The following is a 19,019-nucleotide window of genomic DNA, read 5'->3' as shown; positions in this document are numbered from 1 at the left end:
TCAGTTAATATTTCAACAAGTGACCAAAGAAATCAACCAATATTATCAATTTCTTAGGATATTGAGGACGAAATAAATCATTTTTTGGGGGATGAATGGCAATTTTGACTTCTGATAGTTTTCTAGGCACCCGTCGGAAATTTGTCCATCATGTGAATCCTGGGGTGAGATTTGCGACAATAAAATAACGTATTGAATAAACAATAACATTGACCCAATGCACACCTTTTCCCCCGATAATTCCGCCGGGGTGACTTTATGTATTTGGCCAATCAGTGGCGGGGCGAAAAAAGGGCCAAGATCGAGGCCGAAGATGTGAATAAACCCCCAAAAAATCCAATGACTTCATTTACGGGGTCGAAATCAGAGACTTTTGCACACGTTTTCTGGGCGGGGAGGCGGACAAACATCTTCGACACTGTTCAAGTCGTAAAATTTTAAGACACCCCTCTGATTTATCCCAACTTCTTTTGCCTTTGCCACCTTCTTTCGGGTGACACCCGCATGGAAGGAAAATTCCATATGTGTGTTGGCAGTAGAATGAAATGTCCATAAATACAACATCCACCATAAAAAATTTAATGCCGGACCCACAAAATACACGCAATCACTTTAATAAAATCTTCATGAGTATCGTTGACCGGTTTTTATTGTAAAATCAACGTTTCTCAGTGGAGAGAAGACGAAGAAAAAAGCATCACATGAATTATATTTTCTTATATTTGCTCCTCTTCCGCCTCACAAATTGGGAAGGACACAAAATTGGTACACATTTTGTGTGTTTAATGAGGGAAAACACAGAGGCGTTATTTGCTAAAATTTTAACTACACGTGCGAAGATAGAAAGTTGCTTAATTAGCTCAATAATTGTTAGTCAATATTGCACCACTGAATGTTCCTATTTTTCTGCCAATTTTCCTCTTGACTGAAAAGTTGCACAATCCTTTAAAATCACACCCCATATTGAGTGGTCCAAAAGGCGAAAAGATCAAGTTGAGGGAGAGAAAGAGAGAGAAAAAAAAGTGGCGCAAAAGAAAGCTGTTGAGGCAAAAGTTTGTGTGTTTATCAGAAATTCTGTATTGCTATAAAAGCTTAATCTCAAATGCTCCACCAGCGAAAAAGCTGATGAGGGAAGGTAACTTTTAACTTTTTGAGAAGCACTTGAGAAATTGTGTGTATTGACTTTCAAACATATAGAGTGGAAATGTAAGTAAATGATTTGAAATTTACTTCCTATTCCACCCATTTTGAGAAACTTTTCCCCGCCCCTCCTCTTCCGCCCACAACTTTCGAGCATTGCGGCGGTGGGGGAGGGGGGAATTCCTCTCCCCACCCCTGAATTTGGGGGTGGCGAGGGGCATTTGTGTGAGCAGCATCGACCGATACTTCTAAATATTTGCCACTAATTTCGCAGAACAGTGAACGGACTGAAGGGATGATTCAATGAATAAATTTAATAACGCCCACTCGGGGGGGCGGGGGAGAATCAATAACATTGCTGGGGTCGAAAGTCGAGGGGGCGGGCGAGAGATAGAGGGCAAAACTTTATTCACTCCGCCATTGTACACTATTTTAATTAGTTTTTTGACCCCTCAACTCAAATTATTTAGTGTTGCTCTAGAGCATTATGCTGAAAATATATGGCACAATATGTAATGCTATGTACATGACGTATATTTATGCACTCTGACTTGATGTTAGAATTCAAATGAAGGCATTTTGCGAGGAGTTCGGATGGCAGAGTCTGTTCCGCAGGGTGCTTTTTGGGGTTGAGAGAGAGAGAGGGTGGAAACTTTTGCACTCTATGCGATTAATTAGTTTTGCAACAAAGTTTCAATTTCACATATAAACACACAAACGATGTGAAAAACGAGATTTCAATGTTTTTCACCATCTCTCCATGGACAGTGATTTGCAGTGTATTTCCCCACCAGTGGGGAAAAAAATATCATCGCTCACTGAGCGAAAAATGGTTTTGTCTCGTCTATAATTTAATGAAATTTTGCAAACTTTTTTTTTAGCTGGTTTTTAAATATTTCAGCCAATTAAATTTTCCACTTGAAAAATATGTATTCTATCATATAATGCAGAAAACAAGGAAGGGGGTGAAAATATTGTGGTGAAAAGCTGTCATTAGCACAGCATATATTTCATTTTATTTTATGTTTCCAAGAGAACATTGCTGAAAAAAGTGCATCAAAGCGGGATTTTTTTTCAGATTTACAATCACTTTCGCCAAGTGGTTTGCTTGATGAAGATCATATCGTTTATGTTTAGCGCTTTTTAAGTGGAAAATGAGTAATTATCTTGTTGAAAATTAATTGTTCCTTTTTTGCATTTATCGTGTTCATTATAAATGAACAAAGGGGGAAATACTTTGACCAAAAGTGGTGCAAAAGCTTGTTTCTCAACAAATTTTGCTTAGAAAAATCGATTTTATTGCTTTTCTAGGATATATTAAACCTAAAGATCATGAAATTTGTGTTTAATCTGAGAATATTTTTCTTTTTCTTAGTAAAATTGAGCATTTTTGTTCGAAAAATCTTCATTTTCATTGAAAACAAAGCTTAAAAGTCAATCATAACCTCGAAAATTACATTTTATGCAAAATTTGTGCTGAAAAGTGCCAAATTTACCCTCATTGTCTAGTAAAAACATTGAAATATTTTCTATATTTTCTCATTTGTGGTTTGAAAGGATCAAAATTAGTCCAACAATGATTTTTTAACCGGATTTATAACCTCACAATTTGTTTAGAATTTTTCTAAGCACTTTCTCAAGGCAAATGAGTGTGAGAAACAGTCGAAGGAGGCTAAAAAGCGATGGAAAAAGCCTTTTTAAGGTGTTCAGAAGTGTCTGAATATTATCTGCCCCTTGTATATATGTTAGTCAAAGGATATTCAGCTGGGCGAAGTGAAATATGCTTGACGAATACAAAATAAACGAGACAGAATGAATATGGAAAATGATTTATGAATATCCAATTATGACACAATTTTTACTAAATGAAAAATATCCGTTGAGAGTTTTTCATCGGTGGAAATTGAAAAAAAAGATCGTTAAACGACCACTTTGCTTGTCAATCTGACAGAGAGAGAGAGGGATGTTTTGTGTTTTCTGCTGAGCAAAAAGCGTCGAAATTCCGACAGTCGATGCGCCCCCAACGGCGCACTTTCCTCCGACTAATATCTCACCCCAACCCCGGCGGCAGTGTCTCACACCCTCCGGGACAATTTGCGAAAAGGGGGATTTCCGGCGGGGAGAAAAAAATCACTTTAATACGTGGCGACACCTCGTGCAGAAGGAGGAATTCAAATCTGTTCGCAATTCTTTCACATCTCATTTCCACGTACGGCATCTCCAAGTGCCATATATGAGTTTTCTTGAGAGTTGCGATGTGAGTGCTGTCTGTAGTTTACTTCCTCGCCTCACGATGCACAACGAGGAAAAGCTTTTATAAGTTTTCCGGAGATCCCCGGCGCGTTCATTAAACACCAGCGCTGCACAAGAGCTGTTCGCACAGTATTTCGGTGTGGTTTACATAAACAGGCATTATCGACTCCCACTGTCTGTTTGCGCTTGGCTGTGAAATCGGAGATTTTTATTTTCTCACCATCTGCATTATTTCCCTTTGTTCGTGTGCGCTTCTTTTCCGCTGCCAAATAGAATTCTGAGGGGGTGATTTTTTACTTCCACCACAATCTCTCTCCGGCCTCCTCGGGCTCAAAGGGAGCTTCGAGAAGTGCCACCAAAGTTGCGGAATTGAATACTTTGTTCCTCTCCCCTTCCTCGCGAATTGCCACGAACTCGCGCTGGATCGCGTGGAAAGTGATATTTTGCGAATCATGGAGCAATTCTGAGTCACACAAAATATGTTAAAATTCTGTTATATTGGTTTAACACACGCCTTTGCTATTCTGAGTCTGAAATATTTACCATTTGTGTTAAAAATTCATTAATTTCATTGATTAGACGGAGTAAGATTGAGCTTTGCCTTAAGATTAGGACTCGTGACGCCATAGAATATTGGTCTTACAGACTAACTAAATTTTACTACGTGTGTTATTTGCTATTTTGGCTAACATGTGCTTGAAATGTGCAATTTTAACACGACCTCCAGAGGTTCTTTTAAAAAATGTGGAATGTGTAAAAAGCAGAGTGACAGATCTTAATCTGCAAATATCTCACAAATATGAATCAATCTGCAATTGTGGCTTTAATTTTCAAGCATGAACATGAATTATGTTTACAGTAGAATCTTTTTATCGTGGATTTATTAATTATGAACTGAAATTTTTAATAATTCTGCCAAATTTCATAATTTATCTTCTCCTAAACATTCTGGTGTTGCTTGAAACTCTAACACATTGTTTTAGTGAGAATAACAAAGACTGTTTTCTTTATTCATTTCGAATGTTAAACTTTTACATGTTTCAAGCTTAACATATGACTGTGCGTTACTGAGAATTGCTCCAACATTCAACATTTCAAATTGGCATGATTGGGTTGTTGGTATAGTTTTTGTGGTGCATCAAATGCCAATGAAGAGATTCTATTGTGTTTCGCACAACGCTTTCTGCACTCAATTCTCCTGCGGCAGCACTCTGCAGAGTGCTTGAGCCTCTCACACCGCAACATGATGGGGTTTTTAGGCTTGTGCAGCGGAGGAGCACGTAAGATTTTGGGGAAGGAAAACAAGGAGGCGAAAGTGTGTTGCTTGACATCCGGAAAAGAGGATAATGGTGGGCTTACAGTGAAATATATCAATGCGAATTTTCCTTTATTTGTGATTGTGTTAATAGATTTTATTTTATTGGATCCTCCGAGGGGAAATTCACGGTGTCAGTGAGAAAATGGGACATGTGTATTTTCCCTCTCGATCCACTTGGAAAATTTATTCTGTCGGATCACATGAGAAAAAGGATGGGAATTTATTTACTTAGTCAAGTGAAAAATTGTCCACAAAGTGTGTGGCGTTTGAGGGGAATTCTTAGTGTACTTAATTATGGGAAATGAAGAGATATTGTGCTGTGCGCGACACTTTGCGCAGTGCAAGGCGTGTGATGGTGATTTTACTTACACATAACTCGCAGCTCGACAACATTGCTCTCGCCGTCGCCCTCGACGTTCGAGGCGATACATGTGTAATTTCCGGCCTGATGCCTCGTAATCCCTTGCAGAGCCAAATCACTGCTGCTCATTATCACACCGGCTTTGTGGTTGTGCTGCACCGTTTGTCCCTGCGAAAATATAAAAACTTTGTAATCATCATGGGACTTGAGGCGAGAGAGAAATGTTGTGCAGAAAAGTTCATTTTCGAGCTCTTTGCGCGCTCCCACAAAGAAGTTCCCCACATTTCTCGTTTGAAAATTTACAACTATTAAATGATTACATATATATATAAATTTATATATATAGATGGGGAAAAAAGTCGTTTAATTTTCTCTCTCTCGCAGTGAAGCGTAATATATATTTTTCTTTTCTCAATTGACAACTGCGGCTCTTGTTCTCTTTAATCTTTCAGTTAACATGGCTTGGCAGAGTGAGTGATAAAATAGCGTATTTTCCGGCTTTTGTGGCGCCATAATGTCTCCCTTTTTCCTTCTTATATCTTTTATATATTTCACATGCATTTCCATTATCCTCTGGCACGAGGAAAAATTGAATCTCGCGTAATCCCTTTCATTCTCCCGTTGTCTCGACATTGCAGGACGCTTTTTTCTCTCTCTCTCGTTGTAATCAGGAAGTATGATTTTGCCAAGTTATTATCCTCAATATTCAAACAGAACTCTTCTCTCTTTCTCTCTCGCTCTGTCAATAGAAATATAACAAAGTATTTTGTTTGTTCTGCACGGGAAAGAATTAAGTAATTTTCCAGTTGAAGTAAGAAGTAATAATTTCTGCTACAGTGAAACTTTCCACTTTATTTCTCTGGGGCGAAAACTGTAGCCAAGTGAATAATTCTCATCTTCATCTCGATGCATTCTATATATAAATTGATTTCTCCATTGGCTTTGGAGTTAGCAGAGGAAAAATGCTTTCCATTCGAGATCACTGCATTCGATTAGTTAAAAGCCCACGAAGGAATATACATTTCAAAAAACGAAAAAAAAAGAAGAAAAAATGCCCATGGAGTTGAAGGGGTGGAGAAAACCATTTTTCTTCTGTCTACAATTGTATAATAAAACGAAAGAAAATACTTTTTTCCCGTCTTCTATTCCTATTTGATTTTCCTCGTTCCCCATCCCCCCACCCCACTGGCAGTACACATTTTCATGGTGTCCCGCTGTGCCGAGGAGTCTGAGGAGAACAAGGAGATAACTTGTCCTAAAAATATTCTTGGCATTCCATATAAATGTTGTAACTGTGTCCCCGATATTCTTACGGCTCTGGTCCTCTTCTGTGTGACTTACTTTTCTGGTTTTCCCTCCGATTTCTCAGCCCCATCGCCTCTCCATTCCCATTTATTCCACGCCATATTCCTTCCGCCTGACTTAAGGTCCGGCTTTCTACATTTTACAATATACTCGCCCATTTTATATACCATGCATACGTGACCACATACACTCTCTCGGCTCCTCTATTACATACGAATCGCGCCCAAATAGATATATAATATGGGAAAGTGAATGTTCTCAACTTGGGTGACCAGAAGCGAATCGTTACAAGTTTTGACACATTCAGTACGTGAAGGTATAGCTCGGTCGCTCTGCTGGTATCACTTTTTGCTCCCAAGGAGTCCCAGGATATTGTCAGCGGGAGAAAAGCTCTGCCATAGCATTATACGTGTAGCGATGATTCAATCTTTCGGTGGGGAATTTGAGGATATTCTCTTGCAATTGATATAGAAATTGTATTTTAATGAATCTCATTGATCTGTGACATATCGATGTGCCACGAATTTCCACGTGAAGCTAGAGATCTGAATTTTTCCACCAATCTTCCCTCATTAATGACTAAATATCATGCCGATTTTGAAGCCATTCGGTTAAGTCCTTTATCCCTTTTTTGGATTGGAATTGGAAAAATGTTTAGAATATTTGTATTGCAAAAGCTTCTGTTCAGAAAAATCAATTTAATCGGTTTTTTAAGTTAAGTTTAATTTAAAATAGATTTTGGGCATAAAATAACCCTTAAAATCATATAATTTGTGTTAAACTGAGAATTTTTCTCTTTTTGTGGCTGATTTGAGCATTTTCGCTCGGAAAAAACTCCAAATTAGTTAGGAAATAGCTTAAAAGGCAAACATAACCTCAAAAATGTCATTTCAGCCTAGAAGAATATTTCTTTATAGTGGAAAAAACCTAGATTTGATTGTGAAGGAGTTTATGAAACGATAGAAAATGCCTTAAAAGACGTTAAGAAGTGTCTGAAGTGTTAAAGATTCTACACAGAAACTGTGGAAATGTCAGGAATTGGTGGACAGATTCAAGACATATTATCTCCTCCTTGGTTTTGGGTTCTTAGATAGATAGATTAGAAATTAGGTTTTTAATGAAGTCTAAATAAATCCGAGCTGTCTTCAGGATAATTCTCTGTCGATTTTCATTTTTTTATCTATGTGAACGACACGCGACTTCAGGAGATCGTAAGGACATTTTCCGGCTACACGTGGAAGGACATTTAATCAGGGAAATGAGAAAGAGTGTTTGGATCGTCAATTGACCACGCAAACATGTTTGATTTCGTGGTAAACTTTTTCTCAATCACCTCTTAATTATTTCTCTGTGAAACTAAATATTTATTCTCAAGTCAAGACGGCGATAATGAAAAAGATTTCATTGTCGCAAGTTATTACTTTTACGAAATCGAGTATTTTTCCAAGCATTTTCCCCCCCGAAATGAGAGTTCAAGCGGATAGAAAGAGTTCAATCAACAGAATGTTGGTGTGTGTCAGACCGAAAAATAGAAATGAAACACAATATTAGATTATGTATTTGCTTTTCATCCCCCTCACCCCCACCCCATTCGCCCCACACACAACCCAAATAATCATCACATCCAAGTCGTATTTTATACGATGCCATATTATTTGAATCACTTCTCTTGGCTCCCAACAATTCCCCTATTTGGACAACTGCTTTTCTCTAGCTGCATGTGCTGGCATTTTCCCTTGTAATATCCACTTTTCAACTTGCCTTCCCCCCCCCCCCCCAAATGCCTTTTCCTACCCAGAGAGAGAGCACTTCTATTTTCTTTTCTCATTTCTCCACTCGCTTCCTTCGCCACCGACGCACAGAGAGCGAGTTTCCTTTTTGCACTTTCACTGAACGACAGCGTGTGTGTGTGTGTTGAGTAACCGACAAATTTCCATCAGGTGACGCCAAAAATCAATTTACAATTTATATCAACTCACAGGGTGGCGAGCCGAGGGGGTGGGAAAAAGACGGCGAACTGGAGAAGCTCACAGCGGGTAAGCCATTTCCATTCACATTTTATACTTGTTCTATTTCCGTGTTTTTACCTGTCATTCATTACGTTTTACATGCGTAGCAGCAGAATATGAAATTAAGAAAGGAAAAACCTTTGCGCGATTTATTAATAAGTCACATGGAATCCTTACTTTTCTCCATTAAATCGCGACAAGAGCCATTGTCTATAAAATATTCTGCGATATTGTCGAGCGCTTTGCTTCTCAACTTTATCATAAAACGCAATCAATTGCCAACATAATCGTCCTCTGGCACAATGTGTCTGTGTGTGTGGGAAAAATATCAATTGCAATTAATACATTTTCAGCCAAGTGTTCCAGATGTAGCGCCAAATGGAGAGCGAAGGGTCGTAAAATGAGGGTTATTCTGTGATGGCAATTGTTGGCATATGAGTTGTGAAGTGATCAATTTAGTGATTGTGACACTCTATGATACACATCGTAAATCTCTTATCAATATTGCCAACAATTATCGCATGGCTTCCAACCAGTGGCGCGTGAAATAAAATAATTCCACCCCCCCAGCTTCGTTCCGCATTTTAATGGCATGTGTGCGACGCCATAAAAGGGGTAATTTTAAAAGAGCGCCTCGCGCGAGCGTCTTAGAAATTGAGGACGAGGTGGCAGAATTTTAGTACACCCCAAACGCGAATCCCCCCATGAAAATGGCTTTCACTGGTAACTTTATCACATATACACGTAGTATTAATAATATAGATTTTCGATAAAGTGTCAAAATCGTGGAGGGAAATTGGCTCCAGAGAAGTCTCATTCAGAGGACTGCAAAGTGGAGAATTCCCGCCAGGCATTCATGCTGTGGCGGTGTAATATGCCTTTGAAGAGCACAATTTCAACCCCCGCCCGGAGAAAGTGAACTTTTTGCGTCACATTTCCATACCCAGAGCATAAGAAAAGGGCTTTCGAATATCTCTCACAGAACACACAAAAGTACCTACACTTGTCAATTTATGAACAACTCTCTCGCTCGCTTGCGTGTACTTCAGCATTATGGAGAAGTTGCTTACGAAATCGTTATGCGATTTATTCATAATTTTTTTTCTCCTCGCTATACAGACGCTTATGGCATTTAATTACACCCTTTTTCCCAGGAATTTTGATCAATTGTGCAAGATATAACGACTTGTCTGTGCTTATTTCACTACACTGAAATAAAATGTGTTTTTGTGAGTGAAAAATTAAAATTCTGGGTAATTTTTCATATTCTCAAAGCTCCGAAAGCTTTCCTACCATTTTTGTGGTAATTATTCAGGAGATTGATTGCAAGATGTTCAAATTTTGTGACCAAAACTCGATATTTTAATCAATTCGGCGTGCACACAATCGATTTTCCCACTTTTTCATAACTTTAAGTGACATAGAGGACAAAAAGCACCCGAAAATATTCTATTTATTACCTCTAAATGCTTTTAAACGCAAGAATCTTCAATTTCTCTCCGTAAAATGTGTCATGAAAAACGCTCGAACAGATGCTTAACTTTGCCACTGTTTGTGGTTCCGAAGAGAAAATCTATTTTCCCCAATTTTTCTCTAGAACAAGAGCTGATTTTGATACTGGATGATTTTCTCTGTTTTCCTGGTTCAAGAAGCAAATCTTGCGTCAATGATTTTCAAGTCGAAATTTCGATATAAATTCCAACATTTTGAGAGCATTTATCGCATTCAAAGAATAGCAAATATTCTCTATTTGTTTATTTTAGTGACTCGGATAAGATTTCCACCTCGAAATTACATGAATAACTGTTGAAAACATAACCATTGATTCCCATACAAAATAGACTCCTTGCAATCCCATTTTCTTTCTATCCTGTAGACAAAATATTCTTTAAAAAGTTTCATTAAATCATAGAATTTAGTGATGAAAAAATTGGGAAAAAAATATAACAAGAAACTGTCAAAAAATAGCTCGTAAGGGAAAATTGCCCTGTATTTTTCCCATATTTATGCTCACAAATAGGCGCATAGTGAATTTACTGAGCATCAGTCAAACCAACAGTGTTAATTCACCGGGAACTTATGTACAACCGCAGAGTGATAAATTATGTATGTGGAGGCGGAAAAAAGCTCCTTCGCCGATGGGGGAAAATGCTTGTCATTCCAGTGGGTATTGATGATGTAAATATGTAAAGCAGACATACAAGAAATAAATTGTATGTAAATGACTAATCAATTTAGTAATTGGAGGATCTCTCTGTCTCCCTCGCTACCCTTTTGCACTGGTAATTTAGTGGTGGAAAGTTGCCTTTCACTCAACCCTCAGCAGTATTTGTCGCACATTCTTCACTGGGTTGACCTCAAAAGAAATTCAATTCTCAGCCCCGAAAACTTGTGGCCGAGATGATAAGAGATAGGGAGACACCGAGCGTGGCATAATAAGTCAACACAGGACATCCCGAAGCCAGGAAATTTGTGGGCAAAGTGATGGGACAAAGTGTACATTTATAAACAAAGTCGACGAGGGTGGGCGGCAAATGAAATTAATTTTGCTAAATGAAAGGATGTCGCCTGTTGATGCAATAAAAGCCAAATTGATGGATTAATTGATTTTGCATACAGTGTGGTGATCGAATATGAGGCTGCCGAAGGAGACAATATGCTGCCTATGCTTTTGTTCGCCTAATAGTTGGGAATTGTCCTCGGGTTTCGCATCACAAACACCGTGAACGGATGCAAATTACTTCCAGCACAGATTTATATTTTATGCCACGAGACAGAATTGAAAAGATCTCGATTAATTGATTCCACACAGAGAAGATGATTTAAAACGCATCGTTTCTGTGTGTTTTTTTGTAATAATTTGTATGATTGCGAAGTCCAGCGAAGAGAAAATGCTGTAAAATGCTTATTTTTTTAGCATCTTGATGCTAAGATTTAAGCTATAACAGCAGCTAATAGTCAAATTACTGATAAGACACTCAAATATGATTATAAACAGTGTTTTAACTCAATTTTCGCTATCCTTTTACTCACATTTTTCTGTATTTTGCAATATCTCAGCCCCGAATTGAGATATCGCCATGATTTCAACGCCATTTGAGAGACTATTAAATTCTAATTATTTTATGTCTTAAGGTAAATGTCTCTAAAATTGAAGGAAATATCGAATTTTTAGCATCAAAAGGAAAATTGGCCTAAATTTCATGAGTGTCCTAACTTAATTTTCGCTACTGTAGATGTCGCTTAATGCAAAATCATGACACTTCATTAAGCAAAATATTTAGCCACGAAAAGCATAAATTTTTCCATTTTATACTTCATATTAGCACTTTTTAGCTAAAATATCTGCTTTTTCAAGCTTCCTGGCTCGCTGGGATGCAGAAAATGATTGAAAATGCGAGTTTTTGGTGCTTTTCGAGTAAATTGTCAGATTGCAAAACATCAAATTGGAACATGTAGACCATTTTGGGCATTAAATTCCGGGCATCTCATGTGTTAAGCGATCAATTATGATTTCACATAAATTTTAATTAAAGCGAAATAGTAGAATTCCAAACACTTTGCGCTCACTGTGACAGTAAATAATATTATTGTTAATGTCATTATAGCTTTTGTGTCTCTCGGTCTGAATAAACATTTTCCACCATCGCAGTGGGTGGAAAGTGGGTCGCATATATAGCTGTTAGTATGCGCACAGTGTTGCGACGCGAGGACACGGGATTATATTAACTCTGGGGCTGCGGTGTGTGTGTGTGTGGAAACCTAGTTAAAATGTGGAGTTATTTCAAATTAATTTTGATTCTAGTCCGGATGTCATTTTCGCTTAATAATGTCGTCGGTGTGAAGGAATTTTTCTCCTGTGGCTTCGCGCGTCGACACTGTGCCGAAAAAGCATGGAAATTACATATATAGTCCCGGGCAGTGGAAATGGTGGAAAACCGACGCTATTCCGCTAGCAGAGAGCTCACTCTGGCAACAGTGGCACAACAGTGGCGTACTTAATCAGAAATTTCATTAAAAAGCCAGAATCATCCCAGAGCGGCTAATCTATTTTAATGAAACATCACCTTAGTGAGCAACTCATGCAGTATGTACCAAGGCGAAGGGATGTGGGGTGGGAATGGGGGTGGTGAGGGCAAAGAATGTGCTCAGGGTGGGTGGCCGTGGGGATTATGGATTCAGCAGGCACACACAATATCGCTCCATTAAAGCGCCACGCAAGGGGGAGATACTACGGCCAGAAGTGGTGTACAATTCTGTGGAAGTACTTGGAAGTGGAAGTGACTTAACACTTCCCTCTAATCGTGCGTTCAAGAGATATTTTTAAAAGAAAAAACCTCAAATTAGAGAAATAGAATTGTTTTTCACATCTTTCTAGGTTATGTTATGACTCAAGGGAGAGATAATACAGTCCAGAAGTGGTGTACAGCTCAGCAGAAGTACTTAAGAAGTGAAAGTGTCCAAAAACTTACAATTGAGTGCTCCTTTTATCGACAATTTGTCCCATTTCTTTGGATTTCCTTCAAACTACGCAAAGAAATAATCCTTTTCTAGGTTATGTTACGATTCACAGACGGATTAAGTGAATAATTTGCATTCTAACCCATCAATTCTTAAGCTAAAGCTGACAAAATTACTAATCACTGGCAGAATTAAGTATTTTCATGCAATAAACAATGCAAAACACTGCAAATTGTGTTAAAGTCGGACATAACCTCAAAAAAGAGTATTGTGGTTTGGAAAAATGTTTATTTAGACCACTTTTTGAGTTGTGAAGATGATTTTATCATCTAGAAAGCATCCAATTGGAGTCTTTTAAGATCTCTGAGTGATATTTTTGAGGTTATGGTCAGAAGAGATGCTTGAAAAGGCAGTTTTAAGTGGATTTCTTGTGATAATTTCTTGAAATATTGTCTGAAATGCTGCAAGTGGTGTACAGATAGAGAGCGTATTATCTCCCCCTTGGCGCCAGGTAAACTCCGGGCACAGGGCGACAGGGAAAGGTCACACCAATGGAAGATGGAGCTCTCACATGTGCTTTCCTCCCTCTCAACACGCCATAAACCATCGTCATTTTTGCCCCAAACGGCCAGAGAGAAACCCGATAAATTTACACCAGAATTTATTCCTCATTACAAAAGGTGAGATTCGAACTCGTGTCGCCGCGTAATTAAAACGTAACACCGCAAATATTCGATGAGATTTCCACTGACGCTGTTTGCAATCGATGAGTGTTGCTGAAGTGTTTGCTGGGCCATTGTGATTGAAGATGAACACAATTGGTGGGCTATTTCTTTGTTCTGCGCCACAGAAATAAGTAGGCAAGAAAATGGAAGAGCAAGTAAAAGCCACAAAGTGCACATAAATCTCTGGTCAAATTGTTGGCTGAGAAGCTGTATTGATCCAGCACGGCATCGCCGTCCTCCAAGCACGGCAAATTGGCTTCGACCGGGCAACCTAAGGAAGTTTGTGTGCGCACTGAGAGAAACATTCTCCAGTTGGCCTTTCTTGGAAAATCACTTTGCGGAATTCAATCGCCCACATTATTCAGTGCTAGAGCTTTAATCAAAGGCTTGTTTGCGGTGTTGCCGCACATTATTTGATATTCGCTTCATCAGGTTGTTCTTTTGTGTAATAATTGATGACTGAATTAGGTATTGACTGGCCATTTCTCTGAGAAATCATAACAATAACCTGAGGCTTAGGATACCACAGCCAATTAAATACACCTTGCGTGACCTGTAATACTGTCAACAAAGGCGGAAAGCCAATGAAATGGACACACAATGCTTCATTGAGTGCGGCTTTTGCACTGCCCAACAAGTTAGACGAGCTAAAATATTCACTTAGAAGTGTTAGAGACAGTTGTCTCAGACATTTTCCGGCTCTTTCAGCTTTTTGCTGAATATTTATCTAAAATAATTGCTTTCTTCTGCTGAATTCTTAGCAAAAATGACTGGAATTATAATACGAAAATCTTCCGTTAAAAATCCGCCAAGTTTTGCGAGTCAAAATAGCTAAAAAAGCAGTTTAATTCAACTAAAAAGTGTTATTTCAATAAAAAGTGCTAAAAGCGATTACAACAGATTATCCACGGGAGGATAAGCGAGAGTCTGAACGACTGACAGCTGGTTGAGTCATAAAACACGACTTATCCTTCGATATATCGAAGATTCAGCCGATTTTTTGGGGTTCCCGACGGCAGCGCGCTTGTGCGAAAATGCGCCGAAAAATTGCACGACTCAGGAAAGACAAAATGTCGGATCTCTTGCGAATAATTTCCTGGATTATTAAAAATCATTAAATTCTTCTGCGAATCATCGATTTTCGCAAGTTTTAACGTAAGATTTCACGCTTTTGAAGTATACAAATCAACTGACAGCTGAACACACCAAGCACAGTGTCGCTAGTGGCGACAAAGAGGAATAATCTCTGAGTGTGTTTAGCGCCAGTTTAGCCACGAATTATGTTTGATCATTATTTGAGTGTGTAAAGGAGCAGATCAACCACTACTTATCGCTGATGTGACCTTTATACACTACAGACTCATCCACGGAGGATTGATCCGAGTTCGCGCCGATTCGAGGATAAGCGGCAAGTCTTTAATCGCTCTTAGCATTTTGTGTTCGCTGGAAGATTTCGTTGGGAACATTTCTGAGACTATCGTTTAACAGATTGTTGGAATTGCTGAGAAATTAGCGGAATGGAGCAAAGTTTTTGGCTTTTCTGCTGTCAATTGTCAGCATTTGGCGTTGAAGTGAGCAATTTCCGCCAAGTGATTCGCCAAGAGTGTGGAAGACGTGATTACTTATGTTCCGGACATTCTCCCACTGCACAATCATCATTGTCTCCATGGAGTACATCATCCAGGACAGGCTCTTGGTCCACGCCAGGAAGTCCGGCAGCGAGTCCAGCTGAATGAAGATGCCCGAGGTGATCATGAGCGTGTTGTCGAAGGGCACCAGGTAGGCCAGGGCGCGCGGCACGGAGTTGAAGGCGGCGGAGAAGAAGTAGCCGCACGCCGTGGAGGCGTTCATCACCATGACGGCGGACAGGACGGTGACGGCGAAGGCGTAGAGCGTCTGGCGCAGCCCCATGAGCCAGTAGCCGATGCACATGAACACGAGCGGCTCCAGCACGAGGCCGGGCATCATGGCCAGCACATGGGCGATGTAGTACTGGGCGGTGGTGTAGAGGCCGGACTTCTTCTCCCTGAGCAGCAGCGGGAACTCCTGCGGGAACGTGTTGAGGACGGAGTACATGGGCACGAAGGTGTTCTCTGAGACACAAATGAAAATTGCACCCTGCATCGCCTGGATGCCCTTCTGTGTTCTATCCACAGCACCAATAAAGCACAATCCCGCCGTTACGGCGATGCCCTAATGTCGTTGAGGAGAGAGAGAAGAATTGAAATTGAAAATAAATTAAATTTGCCGCGCTGCACAGCAATTTTGGGGGGTGGCAAAAGCAAAAAGGTGGGAATGGGGAGGGTGGAAATTGTATATGTGTGGCTGTTATTACGATTTTTTGTACAATCCTCAGTGTTTGAATGCTCGAATCGCGTGTCACCGACAGGAAAGCACGATAAACGAGCCAATAAATCTTCTTATACCACCGCAGATTGCGCATTCTTCTCCCGTGGTGTCCCTCAATGTCAAATTCCGCCTTCTCCGCCATGTGGAACTCGAGGTTCACCAGCACATCGCGGCGCTCCGCCAGCGCGCTCACGGCGAACAGGTCGCAAATGCGATGGGCAGTGCGTCGGGAGCTGTTCTCGTCGCCCGGATACATGGCCAGGAGGCCGATCATGAAGTCCGCCGGGTTGTACGCCGCCGGACACTGGTGGCCGTGCTCGGCGAAGAAGGCCAGCGCGTCCGCGGGCGCGCCCATGAAGGCCACGCGGCCGTCGGCCAGCAGCAGCACCTCGTGGAACATGGCGAAGAGCTCGCTGGAGGGCTGGTGGATTGTGCAGATGATGGCGGTGCCGCGGCGCGCGAGCTCCTGCAGCGTGCGCACGATGTAGCGCGCCGAGAAGGAGTCCAGGCCGGTCGTGGGCTCGTCGCAGAACAGAATGGCGGGCTTCGTGATGAGCTCGGTGGCGAAGGCGAGGCGCTTCTTCTCGCCCCCGGACAGCACCTTCCCGTCGCCGGCGTGGCCAATCCTTGTGTTCACGCACGCCGTGAGTCCAGAGCGCTGCAGCAGATCGTCAATCAGTGCGCTCTTGTCGGCTCTGGACATGCGACGGTCGACTTTGAGGTTCACCATGAAGGTGAGGTGCTCCAGGACGGTGAGAGTGCCCACAAAGAGGTCCTCCTGGTGCACGAAGCCGCTCATGGTGTGCATGAATGGCCCAATTGGCCGCCCATTGACCAGCACATCGCCCTGAACGATGGTCCCGCGGGGCTCTCTGAACGCCAACGCCGACATGAGAGTGCTCTTGCCAGCCCCACTGGACCCCATCAGGGCCATGAGAGTGCCCGATCTCACCACTCCCGTCACGTTATTGATGATGCGCTTGAGACCGCCTCGGCGACCGGCGCCCAGAGCATAAATACTCAGATCGCGCCACACCATCGTCACGCCCTGCTCGCACGGCGCCCACTTGCTGTAGCTCCTCAGCTGGGTGGTCACTTGGCCGTTGATGGGCCCATCAATTGGCCTCTCCATCTGCACGAGCGCCACATCCGAAATCCGCGTCATTTCCCGGCACAAATCAACTTCACGTACTCTTGCACTCAATGGTGAAACCGACACTGAACGACACGACAGTGAGACAAGGCAGAAGTGCTTCTCCCTCAAGAACAGCACATAAATTTTCCCAGCTTACGGGAAAGTGGGGCTGTTGTGAGCAGCAAAGAGTTTTGCACAGTGTGGAAGTGTGCGAAATGCTTCAATTTTGACTTTCTCTCTATTGAGGAAACCCTTTTTTGGTATTTCAATTCAAGAGGCACAGAATATGGCTGAAATTGACCTCTTTCTGACCATTTTCTGACCACATCTTCAATTCGTGTAAAGTCTATAAACTTAAAGCAAATCATGAGGATTAAATCAAGGATATTTTGCCAAAAAAGCGGATAATTTTGGGTTATTAACTTAAAAATAACCATAATCCTACTGAAATCTGACTGAAATCTGACTAAAATCTAACTCAAACTGTTTTTAGACAATATTTTGTGAGTTTTCTTCCTCTAATTGTGTTTTTGTGCAACTTTCCTGACTATAATCTTTAAGAGATCTCAATTGGAAGCTTCTTTCATTGAACAACACTGTCCAAAAGCGCGCCAGAGTTCCATAGTTTTGCGAGCATACCTAGTGAAGTGTGCAAGATTAACAATTAAATATTGAAGAGACCACAACTTGGCTTCGCAGTCGTGTTAAAAATACATGCACTCGCTCAGGAATTGTGTTCAGGTGAAATTACAATTCTCACTTCAGCTGTAATGAGAACTCTTCGCCGGCGGAAGCCCCAAAAGTGCTTCAGCTGAAGTGGCCGGCAATGCACAAGGAAGCGAAGGTGGGGGCAAATATGCTCAATCGCTCAATGATGTTGCGATGTTGATTGAATCATTGGACAGGGTTTTGCGGTGGGCGAAGCTGTTGAGTGTCTTATTTCAGCACTTGGCTCACATTTCGCGCGCTGCAATCTCGATTGATAAGATTACGCCGAAAAATACACCCCAGAATGTACTGTCAAATAATGGTTAATCTCGTGTTTGTCGAGTGTGCTGAGTGAACAAACTGAAGAGAGACGGAACTTGAGCTGGAGAAATTGTTTTAACCTTGTTTCTTTATGAGAAAAATACACACATTCTACGTTAAATTCTTTACATTTCATGCGGAAATGATAAAGAATTTGCTTTCGCAGAGTCTTGTGTCTAAATATGCGATTAAGAGATGATTTTTGAGTAAAGAAGCATCGCAATAGAAGATGTTTTATACCAGAAAAGTTCCTTATCTTTTTCGGCGATAGAGAAATTTTGATGAATTCCTTTTCCTCGAAAAACCATTCGCACTTGAACTTGACACATTTTTTCTTCTTTTTCAACATGCTGCGTCTTTTCTAGACTCGATGAAAATGATTCATGAATAATTTGGAGTAAGAAATTAAACTTCCATATCTTCATGTATGACTGAGCCATTATTTCTTGAAGTTAAATGCTATAAGAGAAGCAGTGAAGCGCATAAGATAAGTCACATATTGAATATTATAACATTTCTGTATCTTGCAAATTAACCGCAAAACCACAATCTGCTGCAGATTTTCCCATAATGTCTCAGTAATGCCTCGCCGATGTACAGTATATATCTCGGAGTCTGTGTAAATGTGATAAATTGGATATTACGAGGCGAGTGACTCAAGGGGGAGAAAATGTGCCTTCAATCTGTGCAACACATCCGAACACTCCTAGAGTTTGAAGTTTTTAAACCATTTACACAGTTTATACACTCTTCCAAACGATATTTCTGCAAGAATCCCTTTAAAACCGCCATTTTGAGCATCTTTTCCGATCATAACCTAAAAATATCACTAAGAGATCCTCAAAAACTCAGTTTACAAGCTTTCTAGATCACAAAATCATCTGTTATGATTTGCAGTTTAACTCTGAATTGCTGTTTCAAAGTCAAAATTGTC

At 40.7% G+C, this 19,019-nt stretch overlaps 2 protein-coding genes across 2 annotated transcripts in view; both read right to left on the bottom strand.

Annotated features, from left to right (window-relative positions):
* LOC132264584 (nephrin) overlaps positions 1–19,019 on the bottom strand; it is a 166,036-nt gene that overhangs the window by 35,885 nt on the left and 111,132 nt on the right. The window contains exon 10 of the mRNA XM_059764832.1: positions 5,081–5,240. Coding sequence (XP_059620815.1) covers positions 5,081–5,240 — 160 coding nt within the window. The remainder of the gene's footprint in view (positions 1–5,080; positions 5,241–19,019) is intronic.
* LOC132264585 (protein scarlet) lies at positions 13,492–17,122 on the bottom strand. Its single transcript, XM_059764833.1, has 3 exons — positions 15,908–17,122; positions 15,195–15,765; positions 13,492–13,843 (listed from the first exon to the last, which is right to left on the bottom strand). Exons 1-3 carry the CDS (start codon positions 17,084–17,086, stop codon positions 13,674–13,676), a joined length of 1,920 nt encoding a protein of 639 aa, XP_059620816.1. The 5' UTR covers positions 17,087–17,122; the 3' UTR covers positions 13,492–13,673.

This window comes from Phlebotomus argentipes, unplaced genomic scaffold, assembly GCF_947086385.1.
Source record: "Phlebotomus argentipes unplaced genomic scaffold, Phlebotomus argentipes genome assembly contig_2, whole genome shotgun sequence".
NCBI classification, from domain to species: Eukaryota; Metazoa; Arthropoda; class Insecta; order Diptera; family Psychodidae; genus Phlebotomus; species Phlebotomus argentipes.
Note: the sequence above shows the minus strand (reverse complement) of the source record. Positions and strands in the feature narration are given on the sequence as shown.